Source organism: Cydia strobilella, chromosome Z (assembly GCF_947568885.1).
Source record: "Cydia strobilella chromosome Z, ilCydStro3.1, whole genome shotgun sequence".
In the NCBI taxonomy this organism is placed as follows: Eukaryota; Metazoa; Arthropoda; class Insecta; order Lepidoptera; family Tortricidae; genus Cydia; species Cydia strobilella.
This window is the reverse complement of record NC_086068.1, coordinates 395,500-421,499: the sequence shown is the minus strand read 5'-3', so window position 1 is coordinate 421,499 and position 26,000 is coordinate 395,500. Positions and strand designations below refer to the sequence as shown.

General features: G+C 38.7%; 4 protein-coding genes and 1 pseudogene across 4 annotated transcripts; 4 read left to right on the top strand and 1 right to left on the bottom strand.

Annotated features, from left to right (window-relative positions):
• The first annotated feature begins 1,157 nt into the window (after window positions 1–1,157).
• On the top strand, window positions 1,158–3,274 carry LOC134755264 (E3 ubiquitin-protein ligase SIAH1B-like). The gene is made up of 3 exons (XM_063691778.1): window positions 1,158–1,338; window positions 1,980–2,172; window positions 2,917–3,274. Exons 1-3 carry the CDS (start codon window positions 1,171–1,173, stop codon window positions 3,099–3,101), a joined length of 546 nt encoding a protein of 181 aa, XP_063547848.1. The 5' UTR covers window positions 1,158–1,170; the 3' UTR covers window positions 3,102–3,274.
• Window positions 3,275–5,239: 1,965 nt separating this feature from the next.
• Window positions 5,240–10,444, top strand: LOC134755262 (E3 ubiquitin-protein ligase SIAH1-like; annotated as a pseudogene).
• A 9-nt stretch (window positions 10,445–10,453) lies between these two features.
• LOC134755263 (ribonuclease P protein subunit p29-like) lies at window positions 10,454–11,627 on the bottom strand. Its single transcript, XM_063691777.1, has one exon. It carries the CDS (start codon window positions 11,508–11,510, stop codon window positions 10,884–10,886), a length of 627 nt encoding a protein of 208 aa, XP_063547847.1. The 5' UTR covers window positions 11,511–11,627; the 3' UTR covers window positions 10,454–10,883.
• Window positions 11,628–13,191: 1,564 nt separating this feature from the next.
• On the top strand, window positions 13,192–16,209 carry LOC134754126 (transforming acidic coiled-coil-containing protein 3-like). The gene has a single exon (XM_063690205.1). It carries the CDS (start codon window positions 13,597–13,599, stop codon window positions 15,028–15,030), a length of 1,434 nt encoding a protein of 477 aa, XP_063546275.1. The 5' UTR covers window positions 13,192–13,596; the 3' UTR covers window positions 15,031–16,209.
• Window positions 16,210–16,955: 746 nt separating this feature from the next.
• Window positions 16,956–25,354, top strand: LOC134755040 (complex I intermediate-associated protein 30, mitochondrial-like). The gene is made up of 5 exons (XM_063691518.1): window positions 16,956–16,983; window positions 18,518–18,637; window positions 18,789–18,886; window positions 19,998–20,183; window positions 25,259–25,354. Exons 1-5 carry the CDS (start codon window positions 16,956–16,958, stop codon window positions 25,352–25,354), a joined length of 528 nt encoding a protein of 175 aa, XP_063547588.1.
• The last annotated feature ends 646 nt before the right edge of the window (window positions 25,355–26,000 follow it).

Here is a 26,000-nt window from a genome sequence, read left to right as displayed (position 1 = left end):
GAATTCCGGAAGAATGATTTTAATATGACATAACATGAATTACCTACAAATTTGTCAGTCTTTCAATTCCTTCAGGGTAAACAAGACCCAGGTGCGACAACTGCCCGTCGTTTAAGCGTAAGCTTGATAAGAGTAAACATAAGCAATGACTGTTATCGCTTCTCGGTATGCCCAGGCAGTCACGTTTAGGTAGATATACATACTAATGTCGATAAGAGCGTATCTTATAACTCATTTGAGGCTACTGGTCAACGTATCTACGCATCACAATACGTGATATTCAATTATTCACTCATGAATACCGAGTACAAACCACAAACCCATGCATGCTTTGATCAATTTGTGTAAACTTACTTAGAATGCTATATCTTTTAACCCCTGTCATACTATTACTTATTCTGTGCCCCTGTTAAGACCAACCAAGAGTGAAAGAGATGGCATTATGCCTCAGTCGCCAGTTGGTATTGCGGTAAGTATAGTAGGGTTCACCGTTCATCATTGTTTGTTATCAGTAGGCCGAAACTAGGCTATTCAAACCGGTTTTGATAATGAAGGACTCATCTATTATCTTTGCCATTAAGGGATCTTATCTGCTCTGTTAATTAAAAATGATTAGTAAAATATTCGAAGGTTTTTAAATAATTACACAGACAATGCTCGATTATTATTGTTATGCTATTATACTTTAACGCACTCACACGGCATCGGCACGTTTTAACGTCATCGTAAAGCAGGGTACCTAAATGTATGACAATGTCATGTTAATTTAGTTCCACAAATTAACATGACAAGTCTTTAAGTCTTCAGTTTGTTGTTGTTCAGTTTGTCGAACGAATTTGGCATTAAATGGCAGGCGGAACCGAAAACCTTTTCATTCCCAGCCTTCCCGGGTGAATTAACGAAAACGGTTTTAAAAATAAAACGGTTTATGAGACCTGAGAGCCGAAATCGCGAAAAACGAAAACCGAAATTTCGTTATCTGCCTCTATCGCTTTTGAATGTTTGAGCGATAGGGGAAGATCAAGAAATTTCAGTTTTCCTTTTTTCGCGATAGGGTAGCTTCTGTTCCAAATTAATATTTCTCTCCTCAACAAAATGACAGACGGGACATCGAAAATACTTAAATCTAGCTTGAGTTAGATGGTCGGTTCCAGGATGTCGGAGCGGGCGATGGAGTGCCCAGTATGCCTGGAGACGATGACACCACCTATCCTGCAGTGCCAACGCGGGCACAGCCTCTGCAGCCGCTGCACAAGTCGCGGCCACACGAAATGCCCTATTTGCCGCTCGCCCATGACGGATATGAGGAACTGGGCTTTGGAAGATATCATTTCAAAGGTTAGGCGTTTGCATGAAGGGTTCTCAGGTTTTGTTAATTATGTCCCTTTCTGTTCCCGCAAGTACACCAGCCGAAAAATTGTATGCCCATATTATGAATTCATTCATAAAGTTTATGCAATTTTGCACCTCGCACATTGGTAAGGCGGTCGCTAAATTCATCCTTAGAGCTGTCTCACTCATACACACCGGAGTTGCGCGCTGCGTGCGGATCCTCGTATTGTTCTAACCGCGTGAAGCATTCGATATCGATCGCCCACAATTTTGACAGGCCAAAATGACGTAAGAAACAGTTTTGTTCAAAAATAAATCACAACCAATTAATCGTCCTGAACAATTTTCGGGAACAAACAATATTTTAAAAGTGGAAAAATTCACTGTCTTGGGTCGGACTTGAACCCACGACCACTCCACCACTCAAGTTTCCACTTTAAATTTATTTCTAAGCTTAATAGCATTGTTCGCAGACGTTTCTGCTTGATTCAAAATTATGTAATTTAAAAGATACTTTTTTGTTTTTTTTGTGTCAGTATGAGCCTTAAGGCAAGCGACGTTACGACGTTAGATTCCGCAAAAAATTAAAGAAAATTGACATTTCTTCGTACCGATACCAACCAATAGTCACAGACTGAATCGCACAGGTGAATACACCAGCCCCAGTGCCAACGCCAGCGGCACCGTCGTCCAAACTGCTCTGTCCTCACAAAGATGCGGGCTGCGGGTTCACATTCAGCCAAGCTAAAGCACGCGAGCTTAATGAGCACGCCAATGAATGTATCTTCAGGGACATGCTCTGCCCGCTTGGCGCCGCTTTCAGCAACTGTTTCTGGATAGGTAAGTGCATTATGTGTAGAGACCCAGGTTTTAAAGTAGATCAGTCTCACTAATACATGCAGTCTGGACGAGAACGCCAGTGTGGCGAACATCTACACTTAAGACAGTCGCGCGCAAGTTACTTCTGGATTCCTAAAAAAAAAGTTTTTTTTGAAAATTGTTTAAGGATTCCCACAGTAACACATCATTTTTAGGGTTCCGTACCCAAAGGGTAAAAACGGTACCCTATTACTAAGACTCCGCTGTCCGTCTGTCCATCTGTCCGTCTGTCTGTCACCAGGCTGTATCTCATGAACCGTGATAGCTAGACAGTTGAAATTTTCACAGATGATGTATTTCTGTTGCCGCTATAACAACAAATACTAAAAAGTACGGAACCCTCGTTGCGCGAGTCCGACTCACACTTGGCCGGTTTTTTATATTTATTAAACTATATTATCTGTATTTCATTAACTAGAAATTAAAACACCTTGTGTTTTGTGATTTTATTAATTGAGTATTTACGAACGCCAAGAACACGTTGTATAAATTATTTGCAAACTGATAATTATCATTAAATACGGTCAATCAAGGTATTCACATTGAATAGAATAGTTTTTATTCGTAAACACACAGACCATAGACATGAAAAGAACATAGTGAAAATAATGTGTCACGAAATGGCCCCATCTCGGCATGTTGCTGGCGACTTCCAGCGCTGATCTCATTGTATATGTTATTAAAATTTAAAATGTTCATGTCCAGGTAAACTCAAAAGCATGATGGACCACTTCAAACAAAGCCACTCATCCAGCTGCGAGATTGTCTCCGGCGTCGACACGGAACTCGAGCTCCCCCTCAACCAAGACCTGGTCAAGGTCTACCTAGCTGCCACTGGCAATATGCACTTCATCATCACCATGAAAATAGACATGACTGAGTGGAAATAATCTGCCCACTGCCTCCTGGGTTGTGCAGCATATTGGCAGTAAGAAAAACGCGCGTCTATACACATATGAGATTCATCTAACTAGTAAGCAGGACGTTAGGCGGCGCTCTGTGATGGTGGAACACTGCGTCAATGATGTGGTGGAGCCTCTGGATGTTATTAGGGAGGGGAGATGTGCGGTCATGCCGTTGAAAATGCTGACGCATTATGTGACGGACAATAAGGTTGTTTTTAAGTTAGTTATTAAGAAGGTACCGCCGACTAACGTCATAACTTCATAAGAAATATAATAATACGTAACGTTACCATGGAGATCTGTCCACAACGTGACACTTTTTCGTGCATGCTACCGGTGTTTAACGATTTATAAGACGTTATCACGTCAAAAACTAAACTTTAAGGAAAATCATTCTTAAATACGTTGACATTTCAAACATTCGTCCGCCATATTGTCATTTCTTGACAGGTTAGGCATTCAGCCACGATTGAAATATATCCATAACTCCCGCGGGAACATAGGCCTTTACCAGTTAGTACAGCTGCATGAAATAAGATCTTTTTCGAGCAAGTGCGATGAAAAAGAAAGAAAGTGATAATAATTCTCACTTGACAGTTTATCGCATGAGATTGCTGACAGGTTGTGCCTTACTTTAATGCACCTAATATGTAAGGTCAACCTCATCAATCAACATAATAAAAGATTTTTGACCTTTGTTCCATTGTGTGATTTGACTAATTTGTGTAGATATTTATGGTGCTGACTATTATGTAGTGCATGAATTAACTGGCAGCACAGAATAAGTACCTAATATCCATATCCAAGGTGTAGGGTTAGTAAGGTCAAGGCTTATTGGCTTGGCTTTTGCTGAGATCTGATAACTTTTTTACGGTAAAAGCTAGTGAGTCTATGCCGCTAATTTTGCATGAAATGTTTTTGGTTAATTTTCTCCTCCACATCAACAGAAAGTTGAGGGTGAAAGTTACAGATTTCTTAAGTTTTCTGATCTATGTATGTAAATCCTCATCGGGAAGTACCCTAGAGAAAAGGTAGGTATTGCCCCGCGTTTTTTTGTTGTTCTTGCTGCCTGGCGGGGGCACTGCCGTGCCCCAAGATTTGATCAAAATATCAAACTAGATAGGGGTCTCCCTGTATTTGATTTTTTACCTATCAAATACGTAAGATGATTATTGTTTACATTTAATGAAACATTTATTGTTATGTAATGCTAAGTTAATCTTTAAAAGATTGTGCACGCTCTTGTTATTATTTTCCTATAAAACGAGTGCCTTAGAAAAGCATTTTTGTACGAAGTTAAGCGCCTACTACACGGCAGGCAACCAAGCGTCCGACGGTCCAAGGTTACTTTAGGCTACCGTGACCATGGTAGGGGCTGAAAACTATTTGATTGGTCGAAACCTACCAAGGTCACAGTTGTGGGAAGCCTAAGGTTTGCAATATCCGTCAACTTTTCAGATCCGGATATTTCGGATATTAGATCCGGATAATACGGATCTATATAAAAAAGTTACGTTCGTGTTCGTCGCTTTTTTCGTGTCAACTCTTTCCTTTATATCACACCTAGTTCTGTCCTTTATATGACATCTGAAAGTGACACAACCACACTAGGCAAACCAAAACCACGACGAATCACGGGTACCTTTAAATAACCACAGTAAAAAAGGCGCGAAATTCACAATTTTGTATGGGTGATCAACTCTAAATTTTTTTAAAATTTGCCGCCTTTTTCTACTGACAAAGTGGCTGTGCCAGAGTATACAATCATTTCTACAGCCAACTATAATGCCGTCAAAACGTGTGCCTTAAATAGTTTGACTTGATACTCTAGTTTGTCTATGGTTTCCACACAATGCTACCAACCTAACATTTTCTGGGAATACCCTCATCAGTTTTTCTTACGTCTCTTGAATCTATAACAATCACCTTTAAATGCAGTGAGATAAAGGTCACTTTTACTGCATTCCTAAAGTTGTAACTGTAATTTTATACGTCAGTTGAAAATGAAACAACATAGACCTAGCATTACATGTGAAACAAGTACCCAGCAAGTACCTAGTGCAACTAACTATAAGTACCTACATAATCAATAGCGGTGAGCTAAGCGATAACGAAACGATTATAAGTCACTTGCTTTGGTCACTTGATCCAGCGATTCAGCACTGTAAAGTTTGTTGATTGTTCATAACATTCCTTTGTGAAATAAGAGTGGTTTATAAAAGCAATCTGGTGTGCACAAGTCAGCTAGGTATGTTTAGAAGTTACAAGTTAGTTGGAAATGCTAACTAATAAAGTTAAGGCGTTATGATTTACTTCTAAAAATCATTTCGATTACGTCTTACTCGTCATAGTATTCGTGTAAGCCGCTTGTGGACTGATTAGTGATTGTAAATAGTTTGATTAGGATGTTTTGGTAGGTATGTACTTTGTTTTTGACTACCTAAATGGCAGCTTCTACTTTCTCATGCTAAGCATTTAATTATTGGTTAGTTACGGTCTAGTATTTAACATGTTTTCCCCTGACACAATAAGTGATTGTGCTTGAATGTGCTGGATGCTTGACGGGGTCCAACCGGGGACAAATCCTGGACGAGAGGCAGTTCTATTTGTGATACATTATTTATTATTTCATATACTAATTTCTTTGTTAAGATAAGACACTAATTACGCTTTGTACATATTACAGATTCTTAAATGGCTTCCAAAGGAAAAAAGTAAGTGATCATTAAATTCCAGTTTAGTTAATTGTATATTTATTTTTAGCCATTATTTACATATTAGTTCCAACCAAAGAGCTCTTATTGATGAATCACTTTAGCTCAAATTCTTTGTTATATGATATTTTGTTAGAACTAAAAGCATTTTTTTCCAGTCCACTCTTTTTTCCACAACTCCATTTTATTCTCAAGAGACCTTTTAAGCCCTTTCATTGGCAATTTATTTTCTCCAGATCAGTAGCAGTGGAGATCCCAGAATGCCCAATATGCTTGGAGACCATGACCATACCGGTTTTCCTGTGCCAGTCGGGGCACAGTCTGTGTAACTCCTGCACACTAGCTCTCTCCTCTCCATCATGCCCCATCTGCCGACAACCCATGACCCAGATGAGGAACCGCTGCCTTGAGGAACTCATTAACAAGGTAACCAATAACAATAATAGTGGTTCTGTCGAAAATACACAGGAAATATTTTTCTCCGCCGAATAGCACCTTCCCACACAAATGTAGTTCCGCTCTCATTTTAAAACTATGTGTTGGATTGTAATGAAACTTTGCACATACAATGACATGAGGTTTATCTAGGTCTGTAATTTGTTTATATAGCTCCACTCTAGTTTATAAACCAAACGAAACAGCAAAAACAAGTTTTGTATGAAAAACTTTAATTTGCTGTATTTTTTTAACTATGGTATCTGAAGCTACATAAACTAATTACAGACATAGATATATCTAACCTATTGTAAGTACAAAGTTTCAGAGCAATCTAGCTAGTCGTTTTAAAGCCCGTACATTTTAATATTCTGCCACCAAGTTTATTTGTGCAAAAACAATCTTAATGTTTTATTGACTTCACTTTATCTTGGGCAAAAATGGAGGTAGAAATTAGATTAGGAGTCGCGAAGTTTACAGCTCACAGAGCCACTAGTTTGATTGTATGTATTTTTTATTGCAGGCCAAGTCGCCATGCCCCAATGCGCGGCGATGGCCGACCATCTCAAGGAGTGCCTGTACCGTCCGCGAGAGTGCCCGCACGCGGTCTTTGGCAGGTGCTCCTGGAATGGTATCATACGCTGCACTGCATAATATACATTATTTAAGTTTAATTAGAGCAAAGTAGAGGCTACTAAATATGTATGTCACTCATCATTGTTGTGGGGCTTGTAGTTGGCACATATTTTTTGTCCTTGCCATATCTCGGCACCATGGGATCCCGGACCTTTGGGAGGCATGCGTGGGGCCGAAGCCAATAGCGCAGACAAATTTTAGCCCTTTTAGACAAACTTTTAGAAAAAAAAGACACCAGCTAGAACCTGTTTACGGGTATTCAAATAGATACCCGTAAATTGGTCCCAGCTGGCGTATTGTAAATAAAGTGCAGGAGAAGAGGGCCGGTTATGGTGTTGAAGTTTGGCTAGTCAAAAGATTGGGCTATTGTAAAGAGGTGAACACCTGTAATAATAATGTTTTTCTCAAACATGCTATGTAATATTGATATTACGTTCTTTATATTAGGCTGGGAAGTATCACGTTTCAGGCGCGGCTAGACGAGAGGTCTGTAATGAAATTTCATACAAAGTTGCAGGCCTAGGCCGGGAAGTGGCTTTTTTTAAATCTCTATTTCACATATAATTGTGGCACAGCATCATGGCATTCAGCCATTAATAAAAAACTATAAGCAATATTTGCTTTTTGGTTCGTTTTTTTTTAACCTGACTTGGGCTCTATAGCACTAGGGCCATTAGAGCGGTTGGACTGTGTGGGGGGATGGTAGCCTGGGGAAAATCCAGGACCCTATATTAATCGTTTGAGAAAAGCACTATACATACATCGGCGTGAAAACGGGTTGTCGGCCTCATAACTATTCTATTCGGCCGGCACGGCAACCCCTTCCTTCCCGGCCTCTGTAGTAATGTACTATTACACGTTAGGCAGGCAGGCAGGCGGTGACTCGCCGCTGACTAGATGGGCCCCTGAAACTGCCGTCGTAAAGACGGATAGGAGCAACACGGTGTGAGCGGCTCAGGGGTGTCGAGAGGTGTGCGCCGCTTTAACAGCCACTGTGCCAACTCGCGTCTTATGCATCTTTCACTTCCATGGAGCATATAGCTCTAACGACTCCTCTCTGGACGGCCAATTAAGGCAATCCAGAGCCGAGAGTCCTGCAGGTCCCCTAGGGGTCCGACCGACGAAGACACGCTGGAGATGGAGACCCTGATCAACTCTCTGGAGCACTCGGGTCCGTGGGGTCGTTACTCCCCAACAGCAGCTCGCCACAAGCTGCCCTGCGGGCTTATTATTATTGTGAGCCAATTGTAAAACACCAACTGCTGGGTAAAGGCCTCCCCCCCTGTTCGTTCATTCGTGCTTTGCATTTTACTTTTTATGTGTATGAAAATTAACTGATATCTATAACTTCTGATGAAACGGAGACGGTATTAGGTACTAAAGAAGCGAATTTTACCAAATATTTCCCAAACGGATCGACCTATCTAGTAACGGTTTTATGTAAAGGCGACTCGAAGGCGAATCGGTATTTTAAATTTAGACTTATTTCACATACCAACATAAGTTAAGCCAAATTATATCATAAACAGGTGATCTAAGGAGGATGATGGAGCATTTCAAAGAGAAGCACCCGGCCCACTGCGTGGCCGAAGTGGACCGCGAGGCGGGTTGGAGGCTGCAGGTGGACCAGCTAGACTTGAAGGAGTGCGCGCGGCACGTGTTTCTCGCCGCGCAGCAAAACTTTCTCTTCATCATCACCCTCAAGGTTGGCTGAATTCTACTGAGATTGGCAATCGGTCATATAAACGGTTGTTTTGTTGTTTGACAATAGTCTGGGGAGATGGGGTTGCCCTGGGAGGGGGGGGTACTATGGTCAGACAACAAAATATACAAAATTGTACCTACATAATATCTGTCGTTATATACGAATTATATCTAACCACTTTAAACGTGACGGACTTAGGAAATGCGCAATACATAATTAACAAGAATACTTGTCTGTATGTCTTTAAAGTATAGTCCTTTTGCTCCATGACAAAATAACTTAAGGAAACCCCTTGTATAAGTAAAAAATCTGACTGTGCCGTAAGAGCAAGATCGAAGCTGATTCAAATGCCAGACAAGCAGGACCCAGTATAACATGCCCTTATTTCGCCTTATTAGTGACTATCTTTTGACATACATTTTCTTTATTAAAGGTGGACACTATCCAGCGCATGGCCTACTGGGCGATCCAGCATATCGGACAAAAGAAAGTCGCCAAACAACACCTCTACGAAATACACGTCATCAGCCAACGCGATCAGCAACGCAAAGTTGTCTTCACCGAGCACTGCTTCAACGACAGCATGAAAGCCGATGAAGTGTTCCGACAGGCCAACTGTGCTATCATGCCTCTTGACATGCTAACCCATTTCATAAAGGACAAGATATTTTCCTTTCGCTTTGTTATCAAGAGGTTGAATAAAGATAATAAAGAGAATGTTGGTCAGGCTCCGAGTAGTAGGGAGTCCTCTGTTTCCAGGGGCCGGGAGGCTTCGCAGGACCCAGAGACGAGAGGCCCGGGGCCAAAGCCGCATTGGAAGAAACATCCAGGACAGAAACCTGGGCCTAAGAAATTTACAAAGGCACAGGATTAAGTTTTGTATTGTATTGTAATGCTTTTTCGAGTTTTAAGTTAATTATTGCTAATTTGTCATATATAAGAATTTCAGAAAACAGTACCCTAAGAGCCAAATAATGTTAGTATTAATAATTAGGAATTTTAAAAGGCCAGTAAAGTTTACATGGTCAGTTGGGAAACAAAATAACCAGCATTGTACCTCGAAATAGCCCATGCAGCTGGCCTTGTCTATATATGGTGGCCAACTGGTCAGTTTATTATGTTCACTGATCATGTAGAAATTACATACCTAAGTATAGGAACACAACATATATTATGTAGGTATAAAAAATTGTAACATGACATTTGTATTGTTACTGTAACTTCTTATTAACCTTTGGACGCCAATGACGGATATATCGGCAGCGTAGGTCTAACGCCAAAGACTGATTAATCTGTCACAGACACATAGACCTACGTGCATTCGCATAAAGTTCAAATTCAGTTTTGACACTTCGGTGGGGTGGCGTTCGAGTTAGTGTTTGACATGGCATCGAGAAGGTTAATCTAATGTAGTTACATATATACCCCATCATACCGTGCAGCACTGGCAACGTACTCACAGCCCCTCTGGTGTTGCAGGTGTCTATGGGCGACAGTAATCGCTTACCATTAGGCGATTCGTCTGCTCGTTTGCCTCCTGTATCATAAAAATTTTTTTTTTACATAAATTATGTACAGTCAAGTGTAAAAATATGGGTGCACTCATCATACTCAAAAATATGTCCCATAGCTCTTATGTCAGGGAATTAAAAACTATGGGAAATATTTTTTAGTAAGTTGTATGCACCCATATTTTTACACTTGACTGTACACATAAATGGGACATAACATTAATTTATAAGCTAATATAAGTGATATACTGTTTGTAAGTTGGTTTGCTTTTAGGAGCCCAATGCATGTAATAAAACAAATATAATAGTTTTTTTTTTTTTTCATTGTACTTGCAATTTTATTCCTTATATTAAACATGTTCACTACGGCATGGGTTGATTTGACACCATACAAAAATAGTTACATGTGCAGTTATACTTTTGCGGCAGCAAGTTTCTTCACTAGAGTTGGACCAAGATAAGTCTGCAACGATTTTGATAGCATATGCAGTGCAAGTGTTATTTATACGTCATAATTTCATAGACGTTTGAACACACTTGCACTGCGTGTGCTATCAAAATTGTTGCAGACGTATCTTGGTCTAACAATCATTTTTTTATAAATTAGAAAAACATGGTTAACAGCTTATCCTTTTATAAAAAAATGGGACTTGCATACTTATTTTCACAATGTTCTTTGTTAACATAACCTTTTCGAAACATCAAAATACTTATTGTTGCTTAAGTCTATAGCATTTATAACACTGAGCACCATAACATTAAGAGCCTATATTAGATCAGGATGTAATTGAGTCTTTACTTTCTTAGATGACCTTTCTGCTGGCCGCACACACAAATGCTTCCCAAACAAAGTCACTGCCACATTCCTTATGTGCATTTCAAACACTGAACAAAATTTAGGCACTGTAGTCACCACATTATCTTTCGACACTATTTTAAACGTGTTCCTCGTGTCCATAATACATATGCCGCTCTTGCCGACGTAGCTCGGGCATTTCGAGCGGACGACGTGAAGTAAGCTGCCATGGAAATCTGACCGGTACAGGGTTTGTGTAAACTGCTCCCAACTTTTACTTGTACAGTCCGGCAATGGCTTGCCCAGTTCTAGCATTTGACTCACATAATCACTCCACATATTGTGCATAGGAAGCACATCTTCGTATTTAACACTGCGTCTTGGTATATCGTAGAAACCTAAACATTTTTTCTCACGTCTCGTTAAAGTACGAATCTTCTTAGTTTTAACTTTCTTTTGGGGCTTTTTACTCTTCTTTTTAGCTAAAAGAAAATCCTTTTTCAACTCTGCTTCGATGTTGGCTTGGTCCGATTTGGGAACGTTTGTTTTGAGGAAATTTATGATAGAATTATCGGCATTACGTTCTTCGGCAGACATATTAAGGTGTATTGGAATGGTACTGGGTGTTCAGGTAATTTATAATACTAAACTTTTTATTAAAATAGTAAACATTCGCGCTTTGGTCGGTGAGCGCTTAGAGGTTATGTTATGAAAATTGAAAGACAATCAAAATGGCGCCTGACATTAGCACGGATTTAGATTTTAATAAACCGGATGGAGTACACGGGCCAAAAAGTGTGTCCACATGAGAAGTCAAAGTGGGCGGTTGCATCTCTTTCTAATTAGGGTGACCATAAGTCATATGTATGTGGGATATTAGGATAAGTTGGAATGTATAGTTTGGCCAAGATCTTTTTTCATTCATGCATAGGAAGTCAGAGAGAATGGATATAGTTTTTTTCTCCTCTGTAAAACGCTTCACAAAACCTTACTTAATTTAGTCGTTATAAAAGCTGTTACTGATGACAGACAGACTGACAGACGGACAGCGGAGTCTTAGTGATAGGGTCCCGTTTTTACCCTTTGGGTACGGAACCCTAAAAATGGTCACGTTTTTTTCATTTGTAGTCTGCCTCTGTCGCACTCATGGTATGTTCATATACGTAATGGCTTCTCTTTTGCACACTTCAGCTATTCTTTAAGCGTCATCGTAGTTAATTGCACCATTTTTTTTTAATTTGCCGCCTTTGTGTACTGACGGAAATGTGTGTTCAACCTATATAGAATATTATGTATAAATGTGTGTAATATTTAAGGATTTTGGATTTCAATTTTGGCAATTATATAGCTCTCATTACGTGCACAAATAAATCATTTATCTATCTATCTATCAACCAAATAATTAAACATGCCGAAATAAAGATATACTTATTTAGGTAAACTTATTTTTACATTAAGTAAGTACGTAGGTAATAAGAACTGTAAGCCCGATTCACATCGTGCCGACATCATAGTCACCCTAATGAGTTTGACAATGTTTTCTTGTATTTTTATCGTAAACTTTAATAGTTGAGGCTTACCTGTGAAAAGATATACCACAATCAACAAAACTTTCACTTCTGCAACCTTTCACACAACATCTTTTACCCATTTTATACTTTATTTCGCAAATAAATCTTGAGCGCCGCCATTCATGTATTTTGAAAATTTCTTTATCAAATTGGGGATACCAATTTATATTCAAAGTTACTACAATGACTACCATATTAAAATTAATGTATTTTTTGTTGTGCACATGCTTGGTTAAATCAGTTAATAATATTGACATTATAACTATTTACAAATTACGTAAAAGATATCAGAACCGCACTCTGAATATAGCACTTAAATAATATGAGAAGGTATTTAATTTTAGTAGTTATTGATATAAATACTACCAAAATGGTATTTTTTTAACATTGGCAACATGTGCGAGTGGGACACCGCGACCCACTTTTGCTATCTCATGTGGACCGTTTTCTCTAGTCTGGTACGAACACCTTTCTGGCTCGGTGATAAGGTTCAATTTAGTATGGCAAAAAAAGTGACAGTTCGCTCCTGTTTAGGGTATAACTTCATGGACATTAGTGACAGCCGCCTAATTAGGCACGAATACCGACTTAAACAGCCTAAAGCACGATAATATCGAAGGTGTTCATCTCATCGTGGGTCAAGCAAAGGCAGAACACCTAAATTCCGTTAATTTTTTTGCAAATTTCATAAATCCTTCTTGATTTGATTTAATCTATATAAAATTCGATGTTTTAAAATGTAGCTGAAACAGTGTGCAAATAGGTTGGCAACCCAAACCATTTTTTGATCTGGCAAGATGAAAAAACAAACAATACGAATGTCATATGGTATTTTAAAAATATCCGTTACCTAACCTACACAAAATTGACAAAATAAAATCGGTTGTAACTTCTGTTTTTACTCCTTTGAGTCTTTGAGTGCGAGTGACGAAAATAGCGAGACTTAAGTAGATTGACGAAGCTTTTCCTTCAGTGGCACTAAAGCTCGCGTGGGGCTGAAGGCCGGATGTTCTCTAATATAGTAATTGTCGATCCGTCTCCGACCTACAATAAAAACAGGAGTGAGCAATACATATCAGAAGTTTCAAAGTCTCCTCGGCCGTGGTACGAATATGGACATCGGCAGCTGCGCTAAAGAGGACATGTTATCTGCGAGGGGCAGTACGGTCGCATCAGAGGACAGTTTCATTACGCCGGTGTCTTCGGTCGGAGATCTGATGGCGATGTCACCGCGAGGCAAGCAGGCCCAGGAGTCGGCTGATGTGACGAGTGACCTGCTCACGGGCGACAGTGTTTGTGATATAACCATGCAGGAACTTCATCATTACGAGGATACTTTTTACATAGATCCGACAAGTATGGACTATCTAGTGAAGTGTGCCGAGTCCACTCACAGCAACAGTCACGTAGACCGCGGCAAGGAAAGCTTGTTCATAAAATTCGATCCGCTTTACGCTCGTCAAAAACCCCCATCCACTCCTACTGAATCCCTCCCGGACTCCACGGAGGCTGACATAGGCTACGAAACAGGAAGTGCTGCATCCATTTTCGCTGACAACAGTGTCGCTACGCCTAAGCATTCAATGTCTGCGGGATCTATCTCATGTGCATGGGAAAAGCCTACTCAAATGGTTCCACCCGTCAAAAACGATTTGGCCAAAACTGAAACTAAACCAATGCCGCAGTTGGTTCGAAGCCTATCGTCTAGTCACGTAGCTACAGACAGGCTCATAAATTTCATAGGGAGTACACCGCCTGTGGCTGCTCCGCGCAGTCCTCATCACCGTTCAAACAACCACCAGGTAGGCAGACAGTTCACACATTCTCTTCGACTTATACTCCAGAAGCAGGAACATGAAGCTTTATTACTCAGACAGGAAAATGGAGATCTCAAGTCTGCGTTACACAACATTGAGAGTAGATACACAAGTACTATTGAGGAGTTAGAGTTAAAAGTTAAGAAGCTTAAGGATGAAAAACATAATTTGATAGAGAGAGAAAACCAGCTACTTCAGCAGCTTCATGACAAAAACCTGAATAACAAACAAATGGGTGTAGTAATGGAAGAATATGAGAAAACTATATCTTCTCTGATCGGTGAGCATCAGCGGGAGCAACTACTGACTCGGGAAATGCAACAAAAACTAAGCACTGAACGAGACCAAGCTTTAAGTCACTTGGCAAGCATGGAAAGCTCATTCAACGACTTGCTGTCCAAGTATGAAAAATGCAAAAGTATTATTATGGAACATAAAGATGCGGAGAAAATATTTGAGCAGAAAATTACAGAGTATGAAGCTGGTTTGAAAAAATATGAAGAACTTTATACAAACTTTAAACAAATTACTGAAGAGAGCTTGTCTAAAGCCAATGAAACATTGGAAACTGTGAAGAAAAACCATAGTGTGGAGCTAACAAAATTAAATGCTACCATCAAGAAGCATGAGATCAAAATTTCGTCTCTAGAGGAGTCACTGTCTCAAAAAATAAGAGATAATGAGGAGTTAACAAGAATTTGTGACCAGCTCATAAATGAGGTGCACTAGAGTGCACCATTTTAGAGATATTAAACTGTATTCTATTATCTAAAATCTTTAGTTATAGTTGGATATATTATTATAACTTTATGATTAGAAACCTATTAGGGGTCATCCATTAATTACATCACACGTTTAGGTCAAGAATATGTGACATGTTGTGACAAGGGGAAGCGGGGAGTCACAAACATTGTGACGTCACTTTAAATTATTTTATTTGCTGTACAGTTAAATAAGTTTTTGGAACAAGTTTTTATTCATTTAATTTATATATCCTAATCAGTTTTGGGTTATAAAATTAGTAATATTTCTATTATCAAAATATTTTTTTTCGCTTTTGTGTGACGTAATTAATGGATGAACCCTTATCTAAGAATGCTATTTTATGTTTGAGCTTATTTGATATTCCATTTACAGGTCTTGGTGCTTGTTGACTAATTTGTAGGAACTGTTTTAAAAATGTACATTGTGAATTCATTTTTTTATAAATTCCATTAAAAAATACAAGACAGCTTCTACTAGATAGATTAGACTTCGAACTTGTAAACATAAAATAGGTGTAACACTTAATAATAACAAACTCTATTAACAAATTATGTGTAAACTTATCATGTACCTAATGTCCTTATCTTGATGTTAATTGCCTTGTTTAGATGTTAAACTAACTTAAAAATCTTAAAATGTTTATCTTTGTTTTTTTTTTGTTTTGCTCTATGTCAATTAGTTACTTATTGCGTCCAAATCCCGCCTATGTTTTGTATAGACGGATTAAAAGTGCTCCTGCACCTACACTGGCTGTTACATAATGTTCTATAACATAAAACATTGACAGGGACAGCATAATAAAACACTATCATTACTATCATTTTGTCCCTGCCACACGATGTAATTAATTTAGCGGCTAGTGTGGGACCACCATAAGTTTGGGTATATTAAAGAAACTATAAATTGAGAGATTTAAAATATTGTGCAACATATTAAACGGTTTTTAGTTTTTCTATTTGCTAAAGTCTTTATAAAACCCAGACTTCTTTACTGCATCTAAATCATAGGACTGAGGTGTAGTGTTTCTCCATTTCACCTTATTCTACAATATAGGAGCCTTTGTTTAGGTAGACATCCGTCTAAGATCGGTGTAACTAATATTTATTATGATATATGCTTGTAAGTAGATTAAATTTTTCTGAAATAAAAAGCTGTAATTAAGCGATGGTTTTTATTTGCATATTTTTCGTAGTATTATAGTAAAAAAAAAACAAGTTATAAAATTTGCTTTTTTTTGCCAAAATACATGCTTTATATTATGAGTAATTATAGTTACCTAACATTTGAATAAGCATGTGACAAATAGAGTTAGACCAGGCTAAGTTGGCAGCGATTTTGATATCCCAGACTGTGTAAGTGTTATTTTAAACGTCAAACTTCTATGAAATTATGACATTTAAAAAACACATGCACAGTCTGAGCTGTCAACATCGCTGCCAACTTAGCTTGGTCTAATTCTAGAAGTTTTATATACCACCAACATTGTAGAAGTTGTAGAAGCGCTGGTGGCCTAGCGGTAAGAGCGTGCGACTTTCAATCCGGAGGTCGCGGGTTCTAACCCCGGCTAGTACCAATGAGTTTTTCGGAACTTTTGATATTGACCATCAGCCGCTTTTCGGTGAAGGAAAACATCGTGAGGAAACCGGTCTAATCCTAACAAGGCCTAGTTCCCCCTCTAGGTTGGAAGGTCAGCAGATGGCAGTCGCTTTCGTAAAAACTAGTGCCTACGTCAATTCTTCGGATTAGTTGTCAAGCGGACCCCAGGCTCCCATGAACCGTGGCAAAATGCCGGGATAACGCGAGGAAGATGATTGTAGGATTTGTAGATGGACAAAAAATTAAGACCTTTTACAGCCCCATATTAACCATCGTGAATTGCGAGGATCACGATGACGCGCCGCGACGCGCACGATAGGCGTCGTGTAGCGTTCAAAGGGATAATTAGATTTTTGCTGTCTATGTATTTTGTACTAGTTACACAATCCACTCCAGCAGTTAGCGATGCTTTCGCGAACATGCCATCGCCAGTTCTTAACGCACCTTTCTATCACCACCCTTTCATTTAATTATCATCACATCTTTCCAAATTCCAAATTATTTATTTGTTAAACATAGGTATGTACAACAGGTCTTAAATGTATAATATAGTATCACAATGTTTCGCCACATGGCACACAAATAGCTACAGAGCCGTAGCGTGAAATTATAAACTAGTAAAATATACACAACACAACAAACTAAAAGGAAATGAAATCTCCTGAGTCAGACAAAAAATCTTGAATAGAATAATATGCTTTACTTACTAGGAAATCATATAACATTTTTTTAAATTTCTTTAAATCATCAATTAACAAAATTTGTTTTGGTAGCTTATTATAAATTTTTGGTGCCATTCCAAAAAAGCTTTTTGCTAGTAACGCTGTTTTACATGATCTAGATTGTATTCTATTTTGATGGCGATAACTTATGAAATAGGAGAATTGATCAGGGTTATACTTAACATATAATGTTACTTCATATATATAGAGACAGGGAAGCGTGAGAATATTTAGCTTAATAAAGTAGGGTTTACATGATTCCATGTTTTGTATACCGCATACTGATCGTAAACACTTTTTTTGAGCTCTGAAAACTAATTCTCTATCAGTACAATTACCCCAGAATATAACCCCGTATCTCAAAGTTGATGTAACATGAGCGTGATAAGAGATTAAAACAGTCGACTGGTTTACTACTTTTCGCAAATTATGTAAGGCATATGAATATTTATTTAGTTTTTTACAAACATTGTCTATGTGGTTTGTCCAACTTAATGTTCGATCTAAGGTTAGACCCAAAAAAGTTGTTGAATCCGTTTCTTCAATGTCCTGATCTTTGTATGTAATTTTCAAATCAGAAATAAGTTCTTTTCTCTGTTTAAAGGTCATTGTTTTGGTTTTATTTAAGTTGATAAAAAGATTATTTTGATATAGCCAATCGATTATTAATTCTATTGTTTTATTAATGTGTTGTTCAAATGATGATGGGTCTTCGCTAGTAAAAATCACTGTACTATCATCTGCAAATAAAACTATTTTATCTGTGATTGCTTGTGGCAGATCGTTAATAAGACCAAAAAGAGGAGCGGGCCTAAGACGCTTCCTTGTGGGACGCCAGAATTTGTTTGTTTTAAATCTGAATAAAATGTGACCTCTTTTTTAGACTTAACACAAATTCGAGTTATTTGTGTGACTTGCTTTCTATTTGTCAAGTAGGATTGTAGTAAATTGTAGGTATTTCCACGGATACCATAATTATACAGTTTTGATAATAAAATTTTATGGTCAACAAAATCAAAAGCTTTTGTTAAATCCATATACAATGCTGTAACAGGTACTTTCTTATCTAACTGTGACTGGATTGTGTTAAGTAGATCATAAATGGCCATGTTTATGTTTATGGATCTTTCCAGGTGAAACCGACCTAATCTGGTGCCTCAACGAGCGCTCGGTCCTGGATAAATTCGTGACGACAAGCGACAGCGACCACAACGAAGGTTTCAGCACCTGCAAACTGGACATGAGTCCCGCGGGCCGGGCCCTGTTCCACGGACACTAGGGTACCCAAGGATGGAAAGATTAAGAAGGCAGGGTATTGTGCTTTAAGATCGTAGCGAACCCGGGTAAGTTGTTACAGTTTTGCTCTGTTCACTAAGTACGTGCTGCTCGACTTGAGTCCCTCAGGCTGGGCCCTGTTCCATGGATATTTGAACAGTAGAGTAACCAAGGATGGGAGTATTAAGAAGGCAAGGTATTGTGCTTTAAGATCGCAGCGAACCCGGGTAAGTTGTTACAGTTTTGCTCTGTTCACTAAGTACGTGCTGCTCGACTTGAGTCCCTCAGGCTGGGCCCTGTTCCATGGATATTTGAACAGTAGAGTAACCAAGGATGGGAGTATTAAGAAGGCAAGGTATTGTACTTTAAGATCGCAGCGAACCCGGGTAAGTTGTTACAGTGTTGCTCTGTTCTCTAAGTACGTGCTGCTTGGACTTGAGTCCCGCAGGCTGGTCCCAGTTCCATGGATATTTGAACAGTAGGGTAACCAGGGATAGGAGTATTAAGAAGGCAAGTTATTGTGCTTTAAGATCGCAGCGAACCCGGGTAAGTTGTTACAGTGTTGCTCTGTTCTCTAAGTACGTGCTGCTTGGACTTGAGTCCCGCAGGCTGGGCCCTGTTCCATGGATATTTGAACAGTAGAGTAACCAAGGATGGGAGTATTAAGAAGGCAAGGTATTGTACTTTAAGATCGCAGCGAACCCGGGTAAGTTGTTACAGTGTTGCTCTGTTCTCTAAGTACGTGCTGCTTGGACTTGAGTCCCGCAGGCTGGTCCCAGTTCCATGGATATTTGAACAGTAGGGTAACCAAGGATAGGAGTATTAAGAAGGCAAGTTATTGTGCTTTAAGATCGCAGCGAACCCGGGTAAGTTGTTACAGTGTTGCTCTGTTCTCTAAGTACGTGCTGCTTGGACTTGAGTCCCGCAGGCTGGTCCCTGTTCCATGGATATTTGAACAGTAGGGTAAACAAGGATAGGAGTATTAAGAAGGCAAGTTATTATGCTTTAAGATCGCAGCGAACCCGGGTAAGTTGTTACAGTTTTTCTCTGTTCTCTAAGTACGTGCTTATTGGACATGAGTCCCGCGGGCCGGGCCCTGTTCCACGGATATCTGGACACTAGGGTATTCTGCTTAGAGATGGCAACGTGCGACGCTAAGTTTTCCTTACAGTTTTACGCTGTCTGTGCCTTGTCAGAGGTATTTTATACGGCCGCGTGTGCGTTTGCCTCTAGTGAAGTAGGTCTACACAGACATTGCTGCTTCGCACTGCCCCTTACACCTTGTGCCATCCACCTACTTCAGAAGACAAATTTACACCACCTTTTTTTTCATTGCAGAAATCATTCAAACGCGAAGCCACTTTCGACTGGCATCTATACAACACACTGGTGATAAAGATACGCGGCGACGGACGCTCCTACCTTCTCAACCTATCGTGCGAGGGCTACTACGATATCACGTGGAACGATATCTACCATTACGTCCTGTACACCAGGGGAGGGCCTTATTGGCAAATAGCCAAGGTACGTTTAAAATAAACAGTGTTAACCGTCTATTCGTGAGCCTTATTGCAGTGGCAGAAGGTCACTTGGTCAGTCAAGAAAACAGAACGGCCACGCACCGCCCCGCCCCGATGCGAATTACCTCACCCCGCGACAGCTGATTGACGGCCGTTTGCCGACCGCTCAGAAGCAACTCATGCGCGCGCGCATCGCGCGAGTCGCGTTTTTAATATGTTTAATATGTCTCTCACGGGAGTTTTGTTTTTAAAATCATTAATGTTTAATTTAAAATGTATGTACTTTTTCGTTAAGGTAACAGAAGAATGTGCAATACTCTTACAAGGATAACGAATGAGGCAATAGAGAACTACAGATTGTCAAAAGAGATAACTATAAGTAAAATTTAGCTGAATTAGGCCTAGTAGTATGGTTTATAACCCACTTCCTATCTAGGTTTAATACTTACACTATGTACATCAATTTCAGCTATTCATGAATTCTTGTATAGTTTATGCCATAAGTTATTTATTTATTTACACGAAACTGATTATATGTACCAAAGAGAGAGTGCTCACTCAATAGATCAGTTTTCTTGTACCAAACCGACTTTTATTTTCGTAGTCGACATCTAGTGTCAAGTAGCGGAATTTCAGAATTATCGGGACTGCTACTCGACAATAGATGTCGCGACGAACGGAAAGTCTAATGCTCAACGATTTTCAGCTAATATTATAACCGGAACTCTATTTTCAACTCCTTCTGCTTATAATATTAATATTAGTTGTAAATTGTTGAGCAATACACTTTTCTTCAGTCGCGACACAAGTGACATCTAGTGTCGAGTAGCAGCACTGATAATTCCGCTGCTTGACGCTTGATGTCGACTACGAAAATAATAGTCGTTTTGGTAACAAAATTGATGTATGGAGTGAGCACTCTATGTCTACTTAATTCGTTTTGAATGTACATAGTGCCTTTGAAATCTTCTCCACATCCGGTCCATTATGAGAAATATGATCGAGATTCATAACATGATAAGTAGTTTGTAACTTGTATATTTATATTTAATGTCTTTGGAAGCTCATTGTTTACCCAAGAGCGGTTGCGTTGTATTATCCCAGGTAGCAAAATGACGTAAAATGACGTCAGCGACGTCATAATGACGTAATAATGCCGTCATTATGACGTCGCTGACGTCATTTTACGTCATTTTGCTACCTGGGATCTGATTGTGATATTCTCTGAGAATAGGGACAGTTGCATTGTGTGCAGTGGCTAATTATAATATGAGATAAAACCATATTTGGCATATTTCCTAACTTAAGACAAAGATAGATATAACTCCGTAATAGATGGATACAGTCTAAGGAAAAAACGTGCCTCGAAAATCACGAAAATTTGATTCTCGATCAGAGGGCGCCACTAGTTTTGGCCTACACTCGTATAGAGGGCGTTGACTGTTTCGTTTGTTATTTATAATTTAACGCATATCAGTGAAAGAACATGGGTCAAAATCATATAAAAATAATTAATACAAATAAAAAAATCATTTATCCATATTTAAATACATTTTAACGTATTTTTATAAATCTTCATTTTTAGTTTTAAAGTATGTCGATAGATGGCAGTGAATTTACAGCGGTTACAAAATTTACTATGACAGTACCGCTCTATCTTATTATATCCTCCTTGCTTAAGATCACTGCACAACAGTTACGCGTGTTGTAATGTATGAATTCATATTTAAGGAACGCCACACTGCATCGCACGCACGAGCCACGCGAGCGGTGTGACGTCGTTTATGTCCATCCATACATTACAACGCACGTGCAGGTCCAGTCATACGAGGTGCTCTCAAATATCTGAGCACAATGCTCTTATCAAGGTTTTGTAGACTTCAAGCTCAGATATTTTGGAACATTCTGTATTATGCAAATACATTTCTTTGGCAACTGTCCCTTTTCTCGAGAACAAAACAATTTGTAAGGATAGTTAAGGGTTTTTGAAACCTATTTGTGTCAAGTGTTTAAAGTTTTATTTTTATGTAAGCCATGAGCACTATATCACACATCACATAATGTGAATTACATACAAAACTTTAAAAAAAATCTAAATAATAAATTTTCAACAACAGATGTGATAGTATTTATCAGTACGGTTTTTACTCACTATTATACCGTACCGATACCGTACCGTACTGATAAATATTTTGAAATATGTCTCACGATAGTTTAAGTGCGAGATGTGATAGTATTAAAATTTAACCCATTACTAACTTAAAACATGTTTGACATTCCACAGTGTTTTAAGATTGGGATAACTACTTATAAATAAGACTCATTAGTCGTACTCATATCCATCCTCATATTTTCCGTTTTGTCTTACGCATCATCGACTAATTATTCGCAAAGGGGTGAGCAGGCACATCTTTTAAATAGGTATAGTGCGATATAAAATAGTAGAAATTAAATAAAACGGAACTAAAAAAAATCATACCAAATTGTTGTCACATTTTACGCCAAAAATGTGACAGTTACCACAGAATAAGTAATAAAACCGTACAGAAAGGACACTTCCTACAAACCCGAAGTTTGACAGCGATTTAGGGTCGAATCATGCTTTCCCATCCTAATGTATGGCACTATCACTGTCGGTTATTTAGGGTTGTCAAAATTCATGTCAACCCTAATAATTGCTCAGAGCAATGCTGAGCCGAACGGAGCCAAGAAAGCCCGAAAGGAGGAGTGTCCCCCCACTACAGTTACGTTGGAAGTGGCGCCCTCAATAATTTTCTACAATTTCTTGTCGGACTATACCTACCTATTTACAGCGGGCTTAGCTATGATGGCAATTGTTGAAAAGAAACGCCAATCGTAACTTGAATCACGCAAACTTCACTCTACAATAAAAATAATAGCATGGTTTCTAAAGGACCTATATTAATTTATCCTATTTCAATGGATATAAGTAAACATTTGAAAAACTATTACTTAGCCAACTACGGTTTACTTCGTTCAGAATTCTTACTCTTTGTCTCTTCTTCTTTTCATCCTGTTACCCTTCCACTGACTCCGGTTCTGGGTAGCTTGGGTAACCTCCTCCCATCCCATCCAAACACACCCAGCTCTGGCTCCACAGACTTTGTAACCGGTTAAAAACGTTGCCGATGATATCCAATCACAAACAAGCTACAAGCAAAACCTCCCCTCTTATAATGTCGGTTAAAAACGTAGCCACGTCAGCTTCTTAAATCCGAATGGATGACTCCTTATCCACCGAAATCGACTCAGTAGTTTTGACGCTAGGACGGAACACACGACACCAACATACATACATTTATAGACAGCCAAAATAATAGAGAACATTTCCTTGAATAGGGCCATAGGGCATCGGATCTGCTGTATACCGCATAGTGTTATAATATGGTTATAATACAGACTTATAAATTGTAACCCTTTTCCTGCTTCAGCCATTTTTCCAAAACGGCGACTTGTGGATAACGTCATTTTGCCTAGTTAAGTATAATTTTGTAATCATTATATATTTTTATAATACCTATGCGTAATTTATCATATTAGGTTACTTGCAATTTATTCATATGAATAGAACGAAATAAATCAATTCCATATTTGTAATCATTGTATTATTTCATATACTCTGCTACGGTGACTGGTCGATCCCGCTAAACTATTCGTTGTGCAAGAGAGCGAAATTGGACATTCGACAAGGTGAACACGACGACATTTCTTAAAAAATCCTATTGGCTGGTATGACATGTTTTAACGACTGTTTTAGCACAAAATATTTATTTCTCAGAAGCGAATTATATTTCTCAAGCTTCATTCTTCAGATATAAAAACCAGGTAGTCCTTTAACCTACTAGGCAACTCATCGCATGTTTAAAGTACGTAGCAAAAACTTTAACTCAAACAGGTCTATCCCTACTTTTCACCTAGTCTTGATGGGGCGCGCGGCTTGCCGCCATTGCTCATTCTTTATTCTTGCGAGTAGAGATGGGCGAAATGTGTCAGTAAAAAGAAAAGAGTGATATATATCTTTCTCTCACTGGGATATATATCACTCTTTTATATCTTTATATCCGTATGCGTCATTGCTCCCGCTCGCAACTGTATCGGCACTTGCTCACGACTTCGTCGTTTTTAAATAAAAGCTTGTAAAAATAATGTGAGAAACAAGAAATATTACAAATATTTACAGTATACGTATACCTAGTGGTAAATGATTAGCAACTAATCACGTAAGTTGATCGGCAAAACTCGTATGAAAATCGGTTCGGACCGATTCGTGCGATACTCGCACGTACGTGAAAAAAATGTCATACGAGAACGAGTTTAGACGAGTCGAGAAATCGTAAGCAAATATCTCCCTAGAATGCGGCTCCTCGTGTAAACTATTTCGCCTGGCGATAATCTCCGTGCGAGTATCGAATGACATAATCGTGGGCGAGTTTATATTTCTCGCATGAATGTAAACATTTTTATACGATACTCGCCTGGCGATTATTGCATACGATAATGTCATACGATTTCTCGCCCCAAAACGTGCGAGAAACTCGCACCATGTAAATGGGCCTTAAATAGGATTACTTTTACTTATAACTCTGTTCTCGTGTAACTGACTTGTATGTCTTTTATGAGAATAGATATCTTTAAACCAAAAAATATATATATATATACTGATAGTCGGGAGTACTAAAAAACGTTATTTTGCCATAACATACTAAAATGCTTTCAAATTAAAATCCAGGCGAAGATACGAAACTCGACGGTATGCATTCCCCGCAAAATAGCCCGCATACACGGCCCATGGTAAGATCTGAAATAAAAAATGTTTGTAGGTCTGAATTTGGTCTGAATCAAAGCTTTTTTGATAATACCTATGTAATACACTTTATTATACTTAAAGCTTACCTGGGACTATTAATTGTAGCTATAGGTATAGTTCCAGTTGTGCGGAGAGATATGTTTTATCCCTCGACGCAAAGAGAGGGGTGTTATAAGTTTAACGTGTCTGTGGTATCGTATAGCTTCCAAACGGACGAACCGATTTTCGTTTAGTTTTTTTTTTTGTGTCAGATAATTTTATCACGAGTGTTCTTAGCCATGTTTTATGAAAATCTGTTCAGCCGTTTGAAGATCATCAGCTCTTTTCTAGTTGATGAGGAGACCTGACTAACTTAGGTATGCCCGGTCGCTTCGAAATTTAGTACTGTGTTACTCCAATGATATTGAGAGTATATAGGTATGGTAAGGTTAACATGACCTGATCGGCCGTTTGAAGATCAGCTCTTTAAGAGGCCGGTGTCGATTTTAGTCGAAAAATGTAAAATTGATAGATTTAGTCAGTGAAATTGTACCTTTTGTTACCTAATAATAAAAATACGATTATTTATACAAAACTTTTTTATTTATAAAACAGTTAACAATTTGAGAAATAAACTTTTCATAAACGTAACTTATTTGCGAGTGTCTGTTCTGCTGCATATTGGAGATGCTATATAGATAAAAAAAGTGTATGGTAACACGAGATCTGCCTAAACAAAAAACATTATAATCGCATTCCTAATTTAGTAAACAGTAAACAACGTCGAACGTTGAAAAATACGAGTATTTACAATACCCACCAAAAAGTAATCACTAATCAAGTAAACGTCTTAAATATAGGAAAACAAATTTAATAAAGTAACAAAATGTTTAGAGATTATCTAAAACTATAAAACATAAGGTATGGATGGTATAGAAAGGATGCCAATCTCTTATGGCAGAATTGTTGTAAAAGTGTCCGCGTTAAGCTTTAAATAATAGTTCCTAATCTCTC

What these genes read in the sequence shown, in the direction of transcription:
- LOC134755040 (XM_063691518.1), top strand. Translation starts at nt 16,956, where the DNA reads ATGACGCGCCGCGACGCGCACGATAGGC. An exon ending in CCGCGACGCGCACGATAGGC is followed by an intron (nt 16,984 to 18,517) that starts GTCGTGTAGCGT and finishes GGATCTTTCCAG; the next exon opens with GTGAAACCGACCTAATCTGG. An exon ending in TAAGATCGCAGCGAACCCGG is followed by an intron (nt 18,887 to 19,997) that starts GTAAGTTGTTAC and finishes TTTTCATTGCAG; the next exon opens with AAATCATTCAAACGCGAAGC.
- LOC134754126 (XM_063690205.1), top strand. Translation starts at nt 13,597, where the DNA reads ATGGACATCGGCAGCTGCGCTAAAGAGGACATGTTATCTGCGAGGGGC.
- LOC134755264 (XM_063691778.1), top strand. Translation starts at nt 1,171, where the DNA reads ATGGAGTGCCCAGTATGCCTGGAGACGATGACACCACCTATCCTGCAG. An exon ending in TGGAAGATATCATTTCAAAG is followed by an intron (nt 1,339 to 1,979) that starts GTTAGGCGTTTG and finishes TGAATCGCACAG; the next exon opens with GTGAATACACCAGCCCCAGT. An exon ending in CAGCAACTGTTTCTGGATAG is followed by an intron (nt 2,173 to 2,916) that starts GTAAGTGCATTA and finishes GTTCATGTCCAG; the next exon opens with GTAAACTCAAAAGCATGATG.
- LOC134755263 (XM_063691777.1), bottom strand. Translation starts at nt 11,510, where the DNA reads ATGTCTGCCGAAGAACGTAATGCCGATAATTCTATCATAAATTTCCTC.